Raw genomic sequence first — 22805 nt, 5'->3', positions numbered from 1 at the left:
TTTTACCTCATCTTGTCTACATATTGAGACTTTATCCTCCCGCCTCCCCCCAGATCCTAGTTTAAAATCTCCTCTAACCGTTTAGCCATCTTCTCCCCCAATGCAGCTGCACCCTCCCCATTAAGGTGCAGCCCATCCCTGCTGTAGAACCTGTAGCCGACTGCAAAGTCTGCCCAGTTCTCCAGGAACCCAAACCCTTCCTTCCTACACCAATTTCTCAGCCACTTATTTAACTCCCTAAGCTCCCTCTGTCTCTCAGATGTAGCACGTGGCACTGGCAGTATTTCAGAAAACACCACCTTGGAGGTCCTTGCTTTAAGTTTATCTCCAAGTACCTGAAAATCCTTTTTGAGGACCTTCCATCTCCCACTAACTTTGTCATTGGTGCCAATGTGTACCATGACAGCCGGGTCTTCCCCAGCCCCACCCAGTAATCTGTCAATTCTTTCCGCTACATGCCGAACCCGAGCACCCGGGAGGCAACAGACTGTACGGCATTCACGGTTTCTTCGACAGATTACCCTATCTGTGCGCCTAATAATTGAATCCCCTACCACCAGTACCTGTCTAGCCTTAGCTGCACTCCTATTCCTGTATCACATTATGTAATTGCCCATCTCTAAATTCCAAATACATCCACTGCTATTACAGCCGAATCTTCCCAATGCAAGATTTCACTTATTTCCTTCCATGCACTGCAATCCAACCCTACAAGCTCAATCCTCGACAGTTCCAACAAAACACATTGTCTGAAGGCATTCAGATCATCCTTCCAAGTTTATTTTTAATGCCTGAGGCTTAAAATATATCAATGGCTCTTCTTCAATAATGAAAAAACATTGCATTATTGATTCCAACTCTGCTGGAGCTTATGTCTGTGTACGCTGAATAATTGTCTAATTTCCACATTTCAGCTGCTTATGTTAGGTGTTTTCTCTGTCCCATGTTTCCCCTTACACCACAGTCTTTGCAAAATGTCCTGACTCCTGCCCAAATACAGATATGAACTTGGCACAGACACCTCGGTTCACAAAAGCGTTTTTAAAGGTGGAGAGCTACCTGTGTAGGCTGGATGTATAAAAAAACAGTAGAGCATTTTTGAGAAGAAAAAGGAGCTTTTTGAGAAGAAAAAGGAGCTATTTCAGAAGAAGAAAAACTGCACACCTGATGGGGATCCTCAAATAATACAGATCTACATCTGGACTTCTAAGGAATTTAGCCATACCTTTCCATGATGTGGCAGCTGGCTCCGACAGGCATGGATCTGATGGAAAACTATACCTGTTAAAAAGAAGCCAATCACTGCATCTGAGGTGTGCCTCCTTTACAAGAGGTCACTCCCACCAGCTAACACTCAATGTGGAACAGCCTATCAGTAGAGCACCGGCAATCCACAACTACGCCCCCCAAAAAAGAGTGGCCAATCAGTGGGCTGGTTGGACACACACACCCCTCTCCATGGTAAAACTGGTTTCCTAATCACCGTGGAACAAACAGTATCCGGGAAATAGCAGGGAACATCCGTTATTTCATTTAACAAATAGAAAAAAACACAACATGCTCCAGAATGGTGACCAATGGGATACGCCATCCCATGTTGCCACTCAAAGCACCACCACATTTCAGCATACAAAACCCGAGTTTGTCAAGCTTTGTAATCAGAACAGATAGTTTCTATGTGGTGCAGTACCTCAAACAGCAATGTCACCTCACATCCCACAATTGATCCGAGGCTATACTTATTTTCTAAGGGGGAAAAACAACCCATCATGCAGAGGCAGGACCAAAATGTAAAATCAACATAATGTAAAAACTAAAGATCCTATGTACAGCCAAACTATGCAGATCGTCTTAATCAAAGAATGTTAACCAGTAAATTTTATGAATACATTGTATGAGGTCATCTTCTCTGTTGAGACCATTGGGTTCTAGGGTGCCCAATTTAATCCTCAAACTTACTTGTATCTCTAAATAGAATTCGACATTCCACTAGGTTTTCAGTTTGCATGCATATTGCTGAGGTATAGTTTTGTTTTAACTGTTAGTGGAGTTTGAGTTCAGTTGGATTCTCACCCAAATTCCTATGTAGAAGATCTGGACTGCCAAATCTGAATGTTGTTATTTTTGTGTACTGCAAACTAAGTATATGCATACTAAGGGCACACATATTGCATGCATAAAGGGAACTCTATTATCCGGGTGCAAACCCACCCGAACATGAACACAAACCCTGCCAATGGAGTAGTACATTTTGCTTACCGGGCTGAGAATTATTATCCAGTATAGATGCCAAGGTGCTGCGGATCAGGTCTGTCCACTTCTTTTGTGTTTTTTCAGTTTTTGCTAATGGTGAAGTGATAATAGTCTTGATAGCTTGCAAACAAGAGCTGACAGGCAGAGGGACTTGATTATCTGAAGACTTTATTGCTGTCTCCTTTAGAATTTTAGTAAGCAGGTAAAGAATTGTGGGCAGTATTGTCATACAGCCTGCAAAACAACAAACAATACAAAAAAATATTGTATTTACATAGATTAATTAGAAGAGTTTTCAGTGGTTCATTGAAAACATTATTTTCTATGTTGTAGATTTTTAAAGCACATTGCAAATGTCATTTAAGCATGAAAACTGGTACATGGTCATGTTTTGAATCTAGCCAATATTAGATCCCCTGCATGGGAAAATAATGATAGACAATATCACCTTGTTTCAAAAAATAAAAAGCTTCTGAAACTAAAATGTTAGCCAACAAGCATATGAATGCACAAACTTCTAAACAGGATTCAAACGCCATTCAACTTGGAAATTACGAACATGCCTGGGAACAGTTTTGTGAGTCAATGTAAGGGATGTGGTAAAATTATTATTCTCATCAGTGTAAAGCAGGTCTTCCACTCCAAGGGGCTGTTTCACAATAAAAATCAAGCTCACCATTGCTAACACTCTGCAACGTGATCACGGTTTGCTTTATTTACAACACATGCATTGCAACATTTATTGTGCAATCAGGTGGGTTGTCCTGTGCGATTGCAGTTGCAATTTCCGACTAAAAAAACGACAACAAAAAAATACCGCATTTTGGTGAAAATTAAAACGGACCAGTGGAGGAAGGATATGGAATTGTGGCTGGATAGTGTAATGGTTAAGAGCTCTGCCTCTGACACAGGAGACCAGGGTTTGAATCTTGGCTCTGCCTGTTCAGTAAGCCAGCACCTATTCAGTAGGAGACCTTAGGCAAGTCTCCCTAACACTGCTACTGCCTATAGAGCGTGTCCTAGTGGCTGCAGCTCTGGCGCTTTGAGCCCGCCAGGAAAAAAGCGCAATATAAATGTTATTTGTCTCGTCTATTATGTTTATCACGTGCCCTTACAATCCCCGTAAGTGTTGTTCAATTCAGAAACTGCATTGTGTGAAATACCGGTAGCCTTATTAGAGGTACTAAAGTACACCTGTGAGTCTTACAAAATAAAAAAAAATAGATACTTACCTCGGGAGGAGGAAGCCTCTGGATCCTAATAGGGCTTCCTCCGTCCTCTTCAGCCACCTCATTTCAGCACTGGGGCCCGAGCTAATAGCAAATATATATTTACATTCGCCTGCGGCTTTCCGCTCCTGCGCTGGTGGAAATAGCTGAGCCCGAAGGGGTCCATTCTACTACACAGGTGCAGGGACCAGATTGGGCTTGGCTATTTCTGCCAGAGCCCAAGGAAAAGCAGTAAGTGCACCTGCACAGGTGTGGTGACAAGCAGACTTTTGGGGGAGCCAGTGCTGCATCCCCTCTGCTGAGGAGGATAGGGGAAGCCTCTTTATGTTCCAGAGGCTTCCCACTCCCAAGGTAATTATAACCTATGGGCACTATTTTACTTTCCAGTACAGTTTTGCTTTTAGTGAAAAAGGTAGGCATAGTAAAGCAGTTACCTTCTGGTGAGCAGAGTGGAGGAAGCTCCGCTAGGATAGACACTGTGGATGCCACAAGGCGTGAACTCTCTTCTGAAAGCTGCTGGTGTCTAGTAACTATGTGGCTCGGAGAATCAGACACCTTGGAGCTGAGCTGCGGCATGTGTCGCACCAAGATGAACATGATCAGTTCCATAGCTGCAAACACTAAGGACTTCCCTGGGATCAGTCCACCGCTCTCTTCACCTTCACCTAACAAATCCTGCGTTTCCTTCTCACTGCTGTCATCTTTGTCTGGTTTAAAAGGGAAACAAAAATTTAGATTACAATATTTAATGAAAAGTTGACACTTGTAGCTCAGTCGGCTTAACTAACTGGCCAAACATATTGGGCTTGATTCACAAAAGAGTGCTAACTGTTAGCACGGCAGTTTTCGCGCAAATTTTCGCATTGCGCACGATCGCAAATTTTCACGCAAAACGATAACGTTTTTGCGCGCAAACGCAAATTTTACCACAAAATCGATATCGTTTTCGCGCGAAAATTCGTGTTTGCGCGCAATGCGAAAACGGCCGTGCTAACAGTTAGCACCCTTTTGTGAATCAAGCCCATTGTATGTCTGCCAATTGAAAAAGGAACTTTACTAAATATAGTTTAATAAAATTGCTTATTTTTAACAATCTTACTTTATAAATCATTTAGTCAATCTTTTCTCGCTCCGATTTTCATTCTTACATTCATCACAGGTGGCAATATATTTAATGATAGTAGGTGCATCACTGTGGAATGTTTGTTTAATGTGTGTTCCAAAGTTAGTAGAAGCAACACCTGGCGCCATATGCAATTCACCTTTTCTCCTGAGTTTTCTTCTAGGGTGACATTTTCACGCCTTGTCATAAAATGCTTTTTACACTGCCAACAAGCAAATACTAAAGATAATTTTGCTAGTACTTTTTCACCAGCTTGTAAGTACTTTTTCAATTGTAAAATGCTGAAAAGTTATTTTAGTTTCAATAGAATATGGAAATTATCTCCTAGGACAGTGTTCTCCCCAGAAATTTCTTCCAGCCAGGTGGCATGAAAAGGTAGCCGGGTGGGGCGAGATGAGAGAATGCAGGGCTGGTGCTTCTCTGCCCAACTCTGCTTATAGCAGAAAAGAAGGTGAGTCGATGACAGCCAGGTGCTCACCAAAACTAGCCGGGTGGAGCATCCGGCTAAAAGGGCCTGGGGAGAACACTGTAGGAGTTAAAGTGAACCTCCAGACTAAAAATCTACTCAGCAGCACTGAAAAGGCTTGATGTTTCTTTAACAGTTTTACAGCATCAGAACTTTGTTTTTATTACCTAAGCCTAATTATTAGCTGCACAGAAGCTTAAAGAAAACCTGTACTGAAAATTAAAAGTCAAAATAAGCATACACAAGTCATACTTACCTCCCGTATAGTCTACTCCTCAATCTCTTTCTCCTCTCCTGTGTCCTGTTTGTCCACTGTGATCAATGGAATTCTCCGTCCTCCATTTTGAAAATGGCCATTACCCCATAACAGCTTCCTGGTCAGCACACTGTTAAACTGTAACATCGCCCACTTGAGCCATAGGTAAACATGGACATTACCTGGTACATCAGTTTTCCTCTCAGCTATAACTGACAGCAACTGATATATTTCAGATCTGGCAAAATATTGTCAGAACTGGAAGGGATTATTGTCAGAAGAAATGGTGAGCTTCTAAGAGGAACTGATGGCAAGGTAACTATGTAATGTTCATTTGAAGTTACCTCATGTGTTTATTTTAAATATTTTTACTCAGTACAGGTTCTCTTTAACATCGCCCCATCAAAGAAAACTGCCCGGGCATTTTTCCCCTGATACTGTGCAAAGCATAATGGGATTTCCTATGTTGTTGTTCTTGTTGCCTAGCAAGCAGGAAAGGTGATCAGGACACAGGACAGTTGGAACTGTGTCTCATGCTCCCTGTCACCTCCTTTCAACCAAAAAGATGGTTGCCCTCATAAAATCAAACATTTGCCTGTTCTTTTAAAACAGGGTGGGTAAGAGATTATACTACACACATACATATATACAGTGGGTTGCAAAAGTATTCGGCCCCCTTGAAGTTTTCCACATTTTGTCATATTACTGCCACAAACATGAATCAATTTTATTGGAATTCCACATGATAGACCAACACAAAGTGGTGCACACATGAGAAGTGGAACGAAAATCATACAGGATTCCAAACATTTTTTACAAATAAATAACTGCAAAGTGGTGTGTGCATAATTATTCGGTCCCCTTTGATCTGAGTGCAGTCAGTTGTCTATAGACATTGCCTGATGAGTGCTAATGACTAAATAGAGTGCGCCTGTGTGTAATCTAATGTCAGTACAAATACAGCTGCTCTGTGAGGGCCTCAGAGGTTGTGTAAGAGAATATTGGGAGCAACAACACCGTGAAGTCCAAAGAACACACAAGACAGGGCAGGGATCAAGTTATTGAGAAATTTAAAAGCAGGCTTAGGCTACAAAAAGATTTCCAAAGCCTTGAACATCCCATGGAGCATTGTTCAAGCGATCATTCAGAAATGGAAGGAGTATGGCACAACTGTAAACCTACCAAGACATGACCATCCACCTAAACTCACAGGCCGAACAAGGAGAGCGCTGATAAGAAATGCAGTCAAGAGGCCCATGGTGAGGTCTACAGCTCAGGTGGGGGATTCTGTCCATAGGACAACTATTAGTCATGCACTGTACAAACTTGGCCTTTATGGAAGAGTGGCAAGAAGAAAGGCATTGTTAACAGAAAGCATAAGAAGTCCCGTTTGCAGTTTGCCACAAGCTATGTGGGGGACACAGCAACCATGTGGAAGAAGGTGCTCTGGTCAGACGAGACCAAAATGGAACTTTTTGGCCAAAATGCAAAAACGCTGTAAATTTGCAAACACCTGCTGGGGGACAGCAGAGTACAGAACACCGCTCCGGTGGAGGGAGGCATGGCTAAGCGGGAAACAATTTACACATACCGCTCCATATACCATGCTGACCTACTGGGAGAGGGGTACCGCTCCACATACCGGCACATACCATGCTGACCTACTGGGGGGAGGGAGAAAACTGAATACCATGGACTAATGTCAGGCGGACATAATCCAAATGCTCTGGCAGACAGCACGTGTTGGAGGAGACGCACACTCCTTCTCTAAATACACGGCACATACCGATTTTTTGGAGGGTCACAAGTTACTGACTCGAGTATAAGCCGAGACCCCCCACTTTTGGGCCCAAAAACGTGGCTTGTACTCAAGTATATAAGGTACTTCTCTTATCTTTACTAAACAGATGGTGAACAAAACCTCTTTGTGCTCTAGTCAGGCATTCAGAACAAGTTAGATTGTTATATGTATAAAAAGAAACCGTTCTTTTATTCTTCTGCAGCATCAACAGGTAGCCTTACTCTGCGCATTTCTTTGCTCCTGTAATTTGTCCTGTGCAGCCCTCACAATTTGCTGAACGACATTAGCGACAAGCAGCTGCACATTAGGTGGGTTAAATGTCAGCATCAGGCGGTGAAGGACATTTAATAGTTCCACTCCAATCACCTAGAAGAAAATATAAAAGCTGAGGTCATACAACTTTTTTTTGATGGACATAGCATAAGCAATGAATCAATATAAGTAGAAACATACTACGATATCTCAAAGCTAAGAATGGCATATACAAGTGCAATTGAAGCAGAAATGGTAGTGAGTGCGCTTTCTTCTGATTCATGATTAACAGTGACCATACACCATACACTCTTGATTGTACAGATTTACCAAATCTGTATATACTCGCGTATAAGCCTAATTTTTCAGCACCAAAAATGTGCTGAAAAGTTATCCCCTCGGGTTATATGAGAGTCAGTTGAGCAAAATGAATGGTGGAGCTGGTTTTGATACTGGCAAAGGAGCGCAAGTATCGTGTACTAGTAATTCAGCTCTTGCCAGCTGGCTCCTTGCTGTGTCCGTGCCCTCCATCACCTGCAACGTGGTGTGCAAAGTGAGCTGCTCAAGTCTACCTGTGTCCTCTGGCTTGTGGAGCAGAGCATGCAAGCAACGTGTCAGTGGTGCAATGATCAGGGATTCTTCCTGTGTGGCATTAGCTGTCTCATATCTATGACCCCATCTAGTGGCGTCTTGAGACACAACTATCATCCTCGTGGCACATCTGGCTATAGGTAGAGGTGCTGACTTGTACTGGGGGCACATCTGGCTACTATGGAGTGGGCTATACTGGGGAAGGGGCTTATATGCAAGTTAATAACTTTTTCCTAGTTTCTGAGGGAAAAGTGGGTACCCCGGCTTCTACGTGGGTCAGCTTATATGCGAGTATATAAGGTATATGTAACATACATGCCAACAGATTGAAAGTACAGTACTTTGAAAACATTGTTTTGAGAAGAAGCCCTTATACTACATGAACGTGGTGAGATTGTACAACCAAGATTGTATGGAGTACGAGTTCACAAAGGCATTTACAGAGGACACTAAACATGGACATTTTAACACAATACAATACAGGGATTGTGTTTGCACTTAGTGGTAGCTGCTAATCACTTTTATCAATACTTCCACCACCATGGCAATACAAAAAAAGCCTCATTTTGTACACATGCATGTCAGTAACTGCTGCCTGAATACTGTGCGTCACTGCTTCCAAAACTCACTTACCTGTGACGCCTTCCAACTGGAAAAATGCACGTAGATGGGCGGGCTGGTTTTGATATTACTGTCACTAAAAGTAGTTTTGATGGCATTTAAACTCCTGTTAACTACACTCAAACTGTCCCATGTGAGCTTAGCCTTACAGAAGCAAGACTTAATTCTGATCATGACAATCAGGAGGGAAAAGGTGCTAGAGTGTATTGGAGAGAGAGCCAGTCACTGCAAAAGCTAGTCATGAAAAGGCAAGAAAAGCTGTTATCTTACACAGATATTGTGTAACTTATTCTCTAGCTGCAACTAAATGTAAACATGCTAGATTAAACTCAGCCGAGAATCAAGCACGAGAGCACCCCCTCCCCAATAATTTACCAAACTGAGTGCTGGCTGACAGCAACGCTCTCTCCACTCACCCTGCCGGTTCTTGTGGCACACTCTCCCCCGGATAGCTACAGAACACATCTGTATAACCAAGAGATGTATCTCTACATCTTTAGCCCTGCAATATCGCTAGAGGGACCGAGTCCCAATGCCTACTTGTGTATAAGGCTTTTTGGTGTGTACACACACCCAGTTATGATTGGGCAATTTTATCATTTCCATGTAGTATGAGGACCAGCATATTTTGAATGCTATAACCAAAGTGTGTAGGTAAGCTTTCATACTACATCGAAGTGGTAAAAATTGGCCAGCTATTGGCCTATCAAAATTGAATACATGTATGCCTTAGCCTCATGACCTCAAACATTACTCCAAGGATGACAAAAAGGCTCCAGGGGATTCTTGAGATATTACCCATGTGGGGGGTGGTACTTGGCCATGTGATTATTATTAAAGTTGTATGTGCTTCAATAACGTTAGAAAACACTGGTTATTTTCTGTGTATTCCCCTTGTCCAATTTAAAGCCGACTTTAGTGAACTGTTTTTAGAGCTGAGGTCATGAGGCTAAAGCATACATGCATTTCATTTTGATAGGCCAATAACTGGCCAATTTTTACCATTTCACAAACTTTCGCATCCCACTGTATATTTCTCTTATAAGTCATGTTTTAAAATGTTGCCATTGTGTTTCAATGAGTCTCTGAATCAACACAGGTATAACCTAAAAGGTAACCTGAAGCGAGAGGTATATGGAGGGTGCCATATTTATTTTCTTTTAAACAATACCAGTTCCCTGGCTATCCTGCTGATCCTTCTGGCACCAGTAGTGTCTGAAATAACCACCAGAAACAAGCACAAAGCTAATCTCGTCAGATTTTTCTCAGATACGTAATATGTATGCTTGTTCAAGGTCTATGCCTAAAAGTATTAGAGGCAGAGGATCAGAAGGACAGCCAGGCAGCTGGTATTGTTTAAACTTAAAGGGAACCGGAATTAAGAGGTATATGGCGGCTGCCATATCTATTTCCTTTTAAGCAATACCATTTGCCTGGCTATCCTGCTGATCTTCTGTCTCTAATACTTTTAGCCATAGACTCAAAACAAGCATGCAGCAAATCAGGTGTTTGACAGTCTGAAGTCAGACTGGAGTAGCTGCATGCTTGTTTCAGGTGTGTAATTCAGCCATTACTGCAGCCAAATAGATCAGCAGGGCTGCTATGTAACTTGTATAGTTTAAAATAAATATGCCAACCTCCATATATTTCTCGTTCCAGATTCCCTTTAAATAAATATAGGTTAGTCTCCATATCCCTCCCAGTCGCACAAACCATACATAGTCTATTTTAAACACATTTCAGCTTACCTGGTCTTCTGCTATGTGACTTCTTGCAAAGGGAGAATCAAGAAGTATATGTAAAGCCTGCAGAGAGGCCGTGATATGTTCAATGGGCTCCTCAGGTCTTGGTGCACAAAAATATTGTATGCTGATACCTACAACATATTGTAATACATTTATTCTTATACACTATACTGTATGTGTGGTCAATCTTTTTCAACAATTCAAAGTTCACGTTATTTACATACAAAAGGTTTCCATTAAACTGCTATTTTGGACTCACCTAGTATAAGATGCATCCTGTCTTTGTTAAGCTCCAGAAGAGTCTTTGGACTTGGTGGTGTTCCTGGCGCTTGGTTCAGTGCCATAGTGGTGTTACGTTTCTGGGATCCTGATATAGTTCCTTCATTTGTAACCTCAGAGTTTTCAAATCCTGTTGAGTTCAGCCAGAGAGTAACAGCGTGCAAGATAGGGGCCCAGGAGTTGCGGTAATGGAGTCTCGCTGTATCAATGGTTTCCGGGGTGTAAAATGCTCCACCTAGATATAAACAAGTGTTATTTTGATTTTGCAAGAGGCATTAGCAGACAATCTTCCCAGTCTGGACAAAAGGTGTGTCCGCAACACTTGGCAATATAAATAGAGTGTGCAAGAGCCCAAAAATATGTATATCTACAGCTTAGAAAAAGAAGGCCCATATGGACAGCAACACTCAAGAATATAACAATTTATTCAGAAAGTATATATAAATCACATATAATATATAATGACATTAATGAACTTCAAAAATTAAAATCAATTAAAACAGACCACATAGTCCTATATAACTACAGCTGCAAACAGTCATGCCCATTTCATCAGATAATATATGCACTATTGTGCAACAGCATATATTGATTGGTACCCAAAAAGTGTAAATATTGCCAGCTTGGTGGGCATCTATTCAGAGCACACCAGTGGTTGAACCCGGGTTCAGTAATAGTGTAATAGTGTAAACGTCAAAGTGACCACATATAATATAACAATATGGAGAAAGTGCTAATGTTAAATAAACAGTGGATGATGGACTGCTAAACAATATCACACAGGAGCAGCCTATAAGGTAAAGTGCATACAGAGGAACAAGAGTGTGCAAAAAAGAAAGGAGATACTTAGCCCAGGAGCACCAATGGAGGCAGGGCAGCGCAGCTGAGAACAGGTAGGGGGTCCCCTCAAGACAGTCCCGCTAGCTCCGCGGGCGTCACCCCGCTTTGAAAGGAGGAGAGGACATGATTGTTTGCAGCTGTAGTTATATAGGACTATGTGGTCTGTTTTAATTGATTTTAATTTTTGAAGTTCAATACAGTCATATATTATATGTGATTTCTATTTACTTTTTGAATAAATTGTTCTATTCTTGAGTGGTGCTGTCCATATGGGCCTTCTTTTTCTTAGCTGTAGATAATCTTCCATGTCTGGCAAATATTTGAAGAGTAGGATTTGGAAATTCAGACACACATGCTGGGCATACACGGCTCGATTTTGCCGCTAGATTCCACGCCCAATAGTTTTCCGCGCTCTATTCTGCAGGCGATTCTCTTATCTTCCGCTCGATTCTCTCATCTTTTCCCATTGTCCTCCATACAGAATCGAGCGCAAAACCGATCGGCCGGGAGATCGGACATGTCTAAATGGCTCAGAATCGAACCGTGTATTCCCAGCATTACACCCACAGCAGACTATCACCTGAAAGGAGTTTGAATTATTTTGGGCAAGGAATAACTACTTCTGTGTACACAGCTTCAGGCCGGGTTCACAATGGCAACCAGCGTTATGGGATCGCTGCGGTACGATAATCGGTAAAAATAGGGGCTTAACGCGGTAATGCACAGCAATTTCCCTTCTGGCTGCAGGCCAAGCAGGAAGTGAGGCTCTCTAGCGCTCAATTCCTGTGGCCGAAATATCGATTATGTGGAAGTGTATAGGAAAGATACGCTTCTGCATATGCGCGCCACAACACGAATGCAGAAAATTAAAAAAAAAAAAAAACTTGCATCGTCATAGACTTGCAAGACTTCCGGTCACCGTACAAGTTGCCCAACAACGCGCTGTTGCTTTTGTGGAAAATCGGGCACTTGCAATGCAATGAACATAATGAACCCTTAAAGCAAGCCTGTGAGATCTACAGGTCTTAAATTTAGATTCTTACCTTCCCAACCACCAATCCGATGCCGGGACCCTCAGAAGTTTTCTGGCTGGATTCCTCTGTGCGAACAAGTGCAACTGCATTGCACAGGAAGGCTTGCACATGTGCAGTAGCTGCAACTTTCATTCCGTGCTTCTGCTCAAGCTGTCTGCACCTGCGCTATGGGGCCAAGCTCCCTCGACAAGCTCTTGTTGATGGGCTTTGGGGGAATGGGGGAAGCCTCTGCAACTTACCTCTACTTAAGTACCCATTTGGGGCATTTTTTTCACTTCAGGTACACTTTAAAGCCTCCTATTTTTTAGATATATATTACCGTAAATATTCACTGTCACAATACACAACACATTTTGAAAAGCATACAACTAAAATATCAGGCTAGCTGAAGCCTGTAGCTTCATTTGTTAAAACTGGCAGTGCAAATGTACTGTTCACACCACTCCTACTATCCTATATGCGTACACACCCTAATTTCTTAGCAGGGAATGACAGACTTTCTCTGGAACAGCTGCATCAAACATGAAAATTAAGCTTTACTTTTCAATTACAGGTAGTCCCCGGTTAACGAATGAGATAGGGACTGTAGGTTCGTTCTTTCCTGAATCTGTTCTTAAAGAGAATCTGTACTCTAAAATTCTTACAATAAAAAGCATACCATTCTCTTCATGATGTTCTCCTGGGCCCCTCTGTGCTGTTTCTGCCACTCCCTGCTGCAATCCTGGCTTGTAATTAACAGTTTTAGGCAGTGTTTACAAACAAAAGACATGGCTTCTAACCAGAGTATGATAGGCTGAGAACCGCTTACTGTGTGACTCATGCAGAGCTTGGAGAGGGTGTGTAAAGCTTCTGCCAATGACAAGCAGTGCTGCACATTCCACACATTCCAGCCTGAGCCCGACAGAGGAAAGAAGAAAAGATTTATTACAGAGACAGTGCAACTAGAAAAGGCTGCAGTAAGACAGACCACATTAGAACAGGCATAGGAACTTATAGGATAGAAGAAATAAGACTCAAAATGTTGTTACAGAGTCTCTTTAAGTCGACACATTGTGCCATCTCTGTCCCCTGTACCTCCTCTGTGGCCCCCTGTGCCTCCTGTGTCCCCCTCTGCCCTCTCTACATGCTTATAAAAGTTTAAAAGCCATTTTTTCTTTGAATTTTTTTAAAATCGATTTTCTCAAAAGTTCAATTTGAAAAAAAAAATTGTTTGCTTGTTCCCATGGAAACACAGAATGCATGCCGTTCGTATTGGCGGGTCGTTCGTAAGTTGGGCGTTCGTAAGTCAGGGACTACCTGTATATGTGAAGGTGAATTAAGGCTTTAACAATATTTTAGATGCTGTGAGAAGAACAAACACCTTCATAATTAACAAATAATGGCTGATTAGCAGATCAGCATATACTCACCATCAGGGGGAAGCTGGCTTGCAAACTCAGCTGGCAGGGTAAGCAGAGCATAATCTTTGAGCACTGCAAGCCACAAGCGGCTAAGTGTTGGAAGCGCCGACTCCACCAGAGATATCAGGCTGTCTGGGGGAAGCTCATCCAAGGAGGTGTAATCATCCTCTTCATCATCATTGCTCCGTGATGCCTTTGTAGGCTTACTTTCTGCCTCTTTTATAATGGTCATTGCAACAACATACACCTGTCGCATATGGAAAACAACATCTTATCAGTATAAAGAATGTGAAAAATAGAAAGCCATTTAAATCAGAACTGAATAACTGACCATCAGTAAGTAGCCACATCTCAGGCATTTAAACAAAGGTTATTCAGCACTTTGCAGTTTTAAATGGTGAGGCTTTACGCACAGTTACTACTATAGGTAGGAGTTCCAAATTCTGCAGAATTCCAATTTTTAAATTTCCAATCAGAAATAAGCTTTCCACTGTGGAAATTGGTATGAGGAAATCAGAACTCCGTGGAAATACCGTATTACCGAGACGTGTACATTTTAGGCCAATCACACGACTTGGAAGCATTGGACCAATCAGATAATCAGTATTGTAGTAAGGAAATCTGATTACCATGGAATTTTTAGGCCAATTGGAAGACTCAAAAGTATTATGCCAATCAGAGAATGAAAAAGTTTAACCCGTTGCTGATCGGGAATGCAGATTCTGCATAATAGAGTACATCTGCACAAAACAAAAAAACAGCGGATTCCATTTTTTTTAACATTAACTTTATTGACAAAAATGACAAAAAAGAAACATTCTGCAGAAATCAGAATGTCGGAAATAGATTTCCGTGGAAATTGGAAAGACACCAATCCCTAGTTACTAATGCCACGTACACACTTGGGATAACTATCGTTCGCTAGGAACGATAATTGAAAGACGAGCGATACGGCAACGATAGGAATGCAACGATGGGATGCAGCGATCATCATACACATTGTAACGACCGTTCTCGCAGAAAAGAACGATCAGAAGGAAATGTTGCGTACATACTTATATAAAATAAAATAAAAACACTGACATGGAGTTACAATAGATACAAATATATGATTGTTAACTTGAAAACAAAGTTTAATTGAAATGAGCAATGTAACAATCTTTACGGCCGCGCTACAGAGGAAGTACTGAATCTGGGCAGAATTCAAGGCAGGCGCATTAGCCCTTGTAACGATCGTTCTCGGCCGATGTCTGTACACACTATAGTTTTGTAACGATTGTCGGTAGATATGATCCGTCAGGTTGGATATTTCCTTCTTCCCGATGTCGTTCTTTTGTCGTTTGTGTTAATGATCGTTGGGTAAAGTTTTTTCCCCGATTGTCGGCGGAACGATCGTTAATTAGCTGTTTCAAACGACCGTAGTCGCCAGTGTGTACGCAGCATAAGTAAGGTTGCTTTCTTAATTTGACTTCACTGTCTATCCTGATTTCTATACAGGTGGCCTCTACAGGTATATGAATAAAATGTCCTGGTCTGGTTAATGGGAAGTGACTCTACAGTCTTCCCTTTCTCATTCCCTTTTGTATGCATAGTTGCTATGGAGACCACCACAGCACAAATCAGAAAAGCTTATCAGCCATCACTCCTGTATGCAGAAAAAATATTTTATACATAAATCAGAATCCCGCTACAAAGTTTAAGGAATAGGAAGGATGTCCTCCCCTACTACTGCCCTCATTTTTTACCTTCCTTCTTTAAGCTTTCCCTTGTTTTTGATATATTCCTACCTGTCATGTGTCCATGCTTTACATTGGTAGAGAGGACCTGTATGAAAAGTTTGCCCCTTCCCCTATACGCAGAGGCCAGATTATGGTCAGGCAGGGGGAGTAGAGGGGAAACGAAGAATATGGTCATGTAAGGCAAACACACACAAAAAAAAAATCAAAGACATGGGCATAAGGAGGAATAGTGTGACTGAGATATTAAAGCAGCATTCTGGCACTGACACGGAGGATGAACCAAAAGAAAAAAAAAAAAAAAAAAAAAAAAAGATTGTACACTGTGCTTCAAACAGTTTAGAGGAGTCACACTTTATTACCTTCACACCTTGCCTCTGGATAAAAGCAGAGAGAAAGGGGGGGCTGGGGACATGGCAGCTCCTACAGTTATTAGAAGCCAGGACAAACTGTAGAAAAAATGCTGCTTGGATGCCTTTAAATTTGCATGACACTGTCAATACTCCCTTTAATAAACTACAAATTATAATTATTTGTGGTAGAGCAAAATCATAATACAATAACAAAGGCCTTTATCCCTTAGATCTACTATGTCTCCCAATAAATAAGAGGACTCCCGTACACATACCTCTGCCCAGGCTTTCAGTACAGCCAGTTTCTCCATAGTAATGGCACTCTCACGGTAAAGCTGATTGGATGATCCCTTTCCTGCTTGTACCTTGTCCAGTGAGGAGACCAAGAGGTTGTGCACTCTGCGAAGGTCATTCAGGTCACTGACGACTCTGCTGCCTATCCAGGCACTGCACACCTGACAAAGACCACCACAAAAACATCACTGCAGTGTTAAAGTCTGTGATCAAAGAATATTTGTAGTACTCGTTTTATACCTGGCAAGCTTTTGCAGTAATATCGGAAGGGGTATCTTGTGAAAATGCTGGTCGTAATGCAGCTCCAACCTGGAAAGGGTTGTACAATAATTAGTCTGAAGCAGAAGTCTGACATTTATGCTGGAGATAAGCTCTAATGTGTACTAAAATTCTTACACAATGACACATCTGCATGTAATGTGACAAGCAAGTCTCTAACATTGAAAATGCTGAGATAAAATAAAGAGCCAAAGAAGCTAGGACCAAAGTGGTTAGATTTGTAGCCTAGGGTCTATCTTCATGGCGGTTGTACAATCCAATTAAAAAGTATTCAGAGCCTTTGGACTTCTTTACCATTTGGTATTTTTCAGCCTTGTGAATACATTAAATATTTTATTATTTATTAGCAAGTGTGCAGTGATGTATAATACATTACAGCTAAGATTGAAAGAAGTCCATACAAAGCTTAAAAAGATGAGTGTGTTGAGGCACAGATATGGGAATAGCTACAAAAAAAAAAACAACAAAAAATATATGACACATGGTTTAAGGTTCCCAACAGTACAGCAGCTGCCATTAGTCTTATATAGGAGTATGGCACAGCCAGGACTCTTCCAAATGCTTGCCGTCTAGTTAAACTGATTAAATACAGCAATCAAGGTCTTGATAAGGAAGGAAATCAATCAGTCACTGCCGCTGAGTTCCAAATCATGGGGAGACGTTAAAATAATTAAAGAGACACTGAAGCGAAAAAAAAAAAATATGATATAGTGAATTGGTTGTGTAATATGAATAATTACTAGAAGATTAGCAGCAAAGAAAATATTCTCATACTTTAATTTTCAGGTATATAGTGTTTTTTCTAACATTGCATCATTCTATAATATGTGCAGATTACACAACACTCAGCATTCAAAATTAGTCTTTCAGAGCAGTCTGTGAAGTAATGACCTCTCCTCTAGCAGAGGAAAAGTAAATAGTCCAGGAACAGTTGAGATAATAAAAGTCGGATAACAGCCCTCTCCACGACTAACTTAGTCAGAGAGCTTAATGGCTTGTTTGCATAGAGATAACTGGAGTTTCTCAACTCTTCCTGTACTGGAAACAATTACACTGATGTATCTGATCTTAATGTTTTATTTCTTAGCTGTGCTTCACATACAAATCATAATATCATCTTTTTTTTCGCTTCAGTGTCTCTAACTTTCAAAAAAACATGGCTAAAAATCATGCTTGTCACAGTTACTACTGCAATTTAAGACAATTTTGTTCTTCTCTCCTACTGTGGATATTTACTACACAGAATACAAACTAAACCTCACACTATAGAGAAATGAAAAAAAATATCTAAGCACAATTATATCCAGAGTTTGTGTTTTATTTACAAGATTGTTATTTTATCTAGGATAAGCAAATCAGCCCCAAATCGAATCACTATAGTGGAAAATACTTTTCATAATTTCTATGATAAAAGTAGCTGAGCGGATCGTTCCGAAACAGCCTTATCATTCTGCAGACAGACTGTACACACGCTGTACTGTCGCTGGAACGTCCGCCCAGCGGAAGGGTCTGACGGACCCGTCATTCCCTTTAGTACGGCGTGTGTACGAGCCTTTAGGCTGGTTCATATGGATAGCTGATGGCAAATGTCCCTGGTGTTTGACCATAGGGATACATTGTGTCATAATTAAGATGAATGGGAGCTTCCATCTCACGTTTACTGTTGCTTGGTCAAGCACCGTGAATGCTTGAGTTTTACAGACACTGTATGCAGCTTCTACGCTGATTATGTTTGTGGTTACATGGAATTCCTTTAAGGTTTTAAATGCACCATGAGGTAAAACAAACTCCAAAAAAAAACAAAAAAAACAAAAAAATAAAGCATTTCAGTGGGACAAAACAAGCAGCTGGAAGCTATCCATGGGGCCCCCTTAGTGCCTATTTACACTTAATAAGTTGGTGTGCGTTAGTATGAGTTTTTCCATAGCAGTGCATAGTGAAAAAGATTTCAGTTAAAACTCATGCAGTGTGAACTGTGCCATAGGAAAACATGGCCATTACTTTGAAAATCAGTTTTCTTTCAGTTATAACTGAGAGCAACTGATTTAGTGTAAATGGGGCCTTCCTTTCACACAGAAGGTTGAACTGTACACTTGTCGAGCAGTTCAGCCTCCCAGCTGCCAATCACAAGTGCCATTAGGGTGCAATTTAAATGCAGCCAAATGGCAGCATTGGTAACACCACACCATGTGTTACCCAGTGGCAGAGAACCATGACAGGTGGCATCTAAACAAGGCTGCATCCACACTCAGATGTGACTCCATGAGGGTGGGTTGTCTCTTTATTGCCGGTAGCAAAAGGGAGGAGAGATCTTGTAATTGAAACAGACAGTGACAAAAAACAGTTATTTTAACCCACATTCTGCTATATTGCTTGCCTAGTCACCTCTCTGCTATTCTCTTACAATACTCATAATATGCCTCCCACCGGGACAAGAAACACGATGAAAAAAAACAAAAAAAAAACAAACACACACACCAACGGAGACACAGACAGCAATTAAATAGCAATACAGTGCTGCCCATAATTATTCATACCCCTGGAAAATTTTGACTTAAAGAGAACCTGTACTGAGTAAAATTATTTAAAATAAACACATGAGGTAACTTCAAATGAACATTACATAGTTCCCTTGCCATCAGTTCCTCTCAGAAGCTCACCATTTTCTTCTTACAGTGATCCCTTCCAGTTCTGACAACATTTTGTCAGAACTGAAATATATCAGTTGCTGTCAGTTACAGCTGAGAGGAGAACTGATGTGTCCATGTTTCCCTATGGCTCAAGTGGCGATGTTACAGTTTAACTGTGTGCTGACCAGAAAGCTGTTATGGGGTAATGGCTATTTTCAAAATGGAGGACGGAGAATTCCATTGATCACAGTGGACAAACAGGACGCAGGAGAGGAAAAATAGATTGAGGAGTAGACTACACAGGAGGTAAGTATGACTTGTGTATGTTTATTTTGACTTTTAATTTTCAGTACAGGTTTTCTTTAAAGTTACTTTTATTCAACCAGCAAGTAATTTTTTTTGATGGTAATGACATAGATGTCTCCCAAAAGATAATAAGACGATGTTCAAGAGGAATTATTGTGGAGAAAAACATTTCTAAGTTTTTATTTACATTTGAGCAAAAAGTGTCCAGTCCAAAATTATTCATACCCTTCACAAACTGTCACAGTATGTGGGAAAATCCAAAGTTCTAGACCATTCCATATAGTCCAAACTGTTCTAAATCATCCTAATTACTTCGAATAATGGGAACAGCTGTTTTAATCAACTCAACAAGTGAAAACCAGCAGCTCTCTGCAGTTTGTTTGTGGACAGTCATGGCAAAGGAGCTCAGTGAGGACCTGTGACTGCGCATTGTGGCTGCCAACAAGTCAGAAAAGGGCTACAAGGCCATTTCTAAATGTTTTCAAGTTCCAGTGGCTACAGGGCAAAGTATTTAAAAAAAATACAAGCTGTTCCACACTGTGGAAAATCTCAGAGGACATGGTCGGAAGCCAAAAGTGACACCTGTGCTGGCCAGGAGGATAGTGAGAAAGGTGAAAAAGAATCTAAGGATCACCACCAAGGCCATCCTGGTGAATCTGGGATCTCCTGGTGGCAATGTCTAAAGGCAGACAATCCAACGGACACTGCATACTGCTGGGTTCCATGGATGCAGAACAAGAAGGACGCCATTTCTCCAGATAAGGTACAAAAAAAAGCTCGCTTGGCCTTTGCAACCGCTCATCAAGACAAAGAAGACGACTTCTGGTTTCTGTGTTATGGTCAGATGAAACAAAAATTGAATAATAATAATAATAATAATAATAATAATAGCAGTATTTGTATAGCGCCTTTCTCCTGTCGGACTCAAAGCGCTTGCGAGGCAGCCACTAGAGCGCACTCAGTATGCAGTAGCAGTGTTAGGGAGACTTGCCCAAGAAACTCCTTACTGAAATAGGTGCAGGCTTACTGAACAGGCAGAGCCGAGATTTGAATTGTTTGATCACAATGATGTTTCCTTCATTTGGCGGAAACAAGAAAAAGCCTTAAACCCAAAGAACACCATCCCCATTGTCAAACATTGTGGTGGCAATGTTTTTCAGCCAATGGACGAGGGAACCTGGACACAGTAAACGGCAAGACGAAAAAAAGAGCAATACATGAGGATTCTCAACAACAACATCAGGCAGTCTTCAGAGAAACTTGGCCTTGTGCGCCAATGGACATTTTAGCATGACAATGACCCAAAACACAAAGCAAAAGTGGTGAAGAAATGGTTAATAGACAACATTAACGATTTGGAATGGTTCAGCCAGACTCCTGACTTGAAACCAATTGAGAATCTGTGGAGGGAGCTAAAGATCAGGGTAATGGCAAGAAGACCCTCCAGCCTGAAAGATTTGGAGCCCATTGCTAAAGATAAATGGGCAAAATACCTGTGGAGACATGCAAAAAGCTGGTCTGCAATTATAGGAAGCATTTCATTGCTGCAATAGAGTGATAGCTGTGATTGAGAAGGGTATGAATAATTTTGGACTGGACACTTTTTGCTCAAATGTAAATAAAAGCTGAGAAATGTTTTTTTCCACAATAATGCCTCTTGTATATCGCCTTATTATTGTTTGGGAGACACGTCAATAAAAATTACTTGCTGGTTGAATAAATGTAACCGTAAGTGAAACTTTGCCAGGGGTATGAATAATTATGGGCAGCACTGTATAAACTGGCAGAGGGTTTAACACATTCCTGTCTAAAATCTATATACATTTCACGACTGGAGCCGGTGTCATCATGGAAGCCCTGCAACTACTAGCGCAGTACTGTAGTACAATAACAATGCTTATGCTAATGCAATGACTGCCTATCTAGTGTCACAAGTGACTGTCATATGCAGATTTGTCCATCTGTTGCTCTTACATTGGCCTGATACTGTTCTAGAATGACATGTCCAGGAAATTCCGGCTCCGGAACAGAGGCAAACTTCTTAATGATGTCTTCCAAAGCCTGTAAACCAGCCATGCGGAGCTGGTTGCTGTGATCAGTGGCAGCCATAAAAGCCATTCGGATGAGGTCAGAGAGATGTAAAACCAGGAGGTCATCTGTAAAATATGCCAGCAGGAGAGGATTAGGCTTTTAAATACCAAACAGATTATAGTGTCACAAGAAGAAATTGGAGGTCTTCAAAGAAACTGATAATTGTAGTTATAAAACAATAGTTTCTGTTAAGCATCAAAAGCATAAAAAGGGAATTTTAAGCTCACTTTAACACGGATAATGGAAAGGCAGCTAGACAAAGCCTAATGCAGCAGAGAAAACATTAAAACAAAATGGCCAATATCTAAAACTTTACAATGAATTTTACATGGGTCATATTTAGTAATGGCTATCTAAGGAAAAATCAAACACATTGCCAAAAGGAAACACATGGCATCTGATAGGACTTGTGGGATTTCGCGGGGAAAAGTAGTCATAACTAAGGTTTCAAACACAGGATTATTAAAGTTTAGTGAACAATGAAAAAAAAGAAGGTCAAAATCAATTCTGATGTAGACCATTTGGAATTATTCTTTAACAATAATGCCCACTTTTCTTATATGCATTTTCCTCTATAAACAGACAGAGGGCGTGGCACAATCCACAGTTAGTATGTATAAATCACAAAATAATATAAACAAGTCTCCATGGGATACTTGGGGCATGCTTCCTTGAGAGTCCTGCAAAGCCTGCGGCTATGTATTGAGAACAGATGTTTTTCAGTAACAGGATGGAGTAAAATGTTATCAAATCAATTCAATTGAAAACTGTAATACCACCTGGATAGTATACTTGCTTATCTGTCCATGTGGGCTGTATTACTTGGGGAAAACAGAATGTGCTTTCAAGACTCGCCTGTTGGAGCATTTCTGTGATATTATCAGTGGTGAACCTAGGTCCTCAATAGCTGAACATTTTCAACAATAGCACAACCAGGGCTGTGGAGTCGGTACAAAAATCTTCCGACTCCAACTCCTCAGTTCATGAAATCACGACTCCAACTCCGGGTACCCAAAATGGCTCCGACTCAGACTCCTCGACTCCGACTCCTCAGTCTAATACTTAACAGGGATGTGGATTTTGTACAAAAATCAGCCGACTCAGACTCCCGACTCAGGGTGCCCAAAATTGCCCCGACTCCTCGACTCTGATTCCACAGCCCTGAGCACAACACTTCCAACGGTTGGATTGTGAGGGCTAGTTATCGATAATATAGATCCATCATT

General features: G+C 41.2%; 1 protein-coding gene across 2 annotated transcripts in view; it reads right to left on the bottom strand.

The window, feature by feature from the left end:
* HEATR5B (HEAT repeat containing 5B) overlaps positions 1 to 22805 on the bottom strand; it is a 106917-nt gene that overhangs the window by 17267 nt on the left and 66845 nt on the right. For both annotated transcript variants that reach the window (XM_068232131.1, XM_068232132.1), the window contains exons 25-33: positions 21463 to 21644; positions 16514 to 16582; positions 16255 to 16434; positions 13900 to 14137; positions 10597 to 10851; positions 10341 to 10468; positions 7350 to 7494; positions 3917 to 4189; positions 2260 to 2487 (exon numbers count right to left, since the gene is read on the bottom strand). In XM_068232131.1, the coding sequence (XP_068088232.1) occupies positions 2260 to 2487; positions 3917 to 4189; positions 7350 to 7494; positions 10341 to 10468; positions 10597 to 10851; positions 13900 to 14137; positions 16255 to 16434; positions 16514 to 16582; positions 21463 to 21644 (1698 nt within the window). The remainder of the gene's footprint in view (positions 1 to 2259; positions 2488 to 3916; positions 4190 to 7349; positions 7495 to 10340; positions 10469 to 10596; positions 10852 to 13899; positions 14138 to 16254; positions 16435 to 16513; positions 16583 to 21462; positions 21645 to 22805) is intronic.

This window comes from Hyperolius riggenbachi, chromosome 4, assembly GCF_040937935.1.
Source record: "Hyperolius riggenbachi isolate aHypRig1 chromosome 4, aHypRig1.pri, whole genome shotgun sequence".
In the NCBI taxonomy this organism is placed as follows: domain Eukaryota; kingdom Metazoa; phylum Chordata; class Amphibia; order Anura; family Hyperoliidae; genus Hyperolius; species Hyperolius riggenbachi.
Note: the sequence above shows the minus strand (reverse complement) of the source record. Positions and strands in the feature narration are given on the sequence as shown.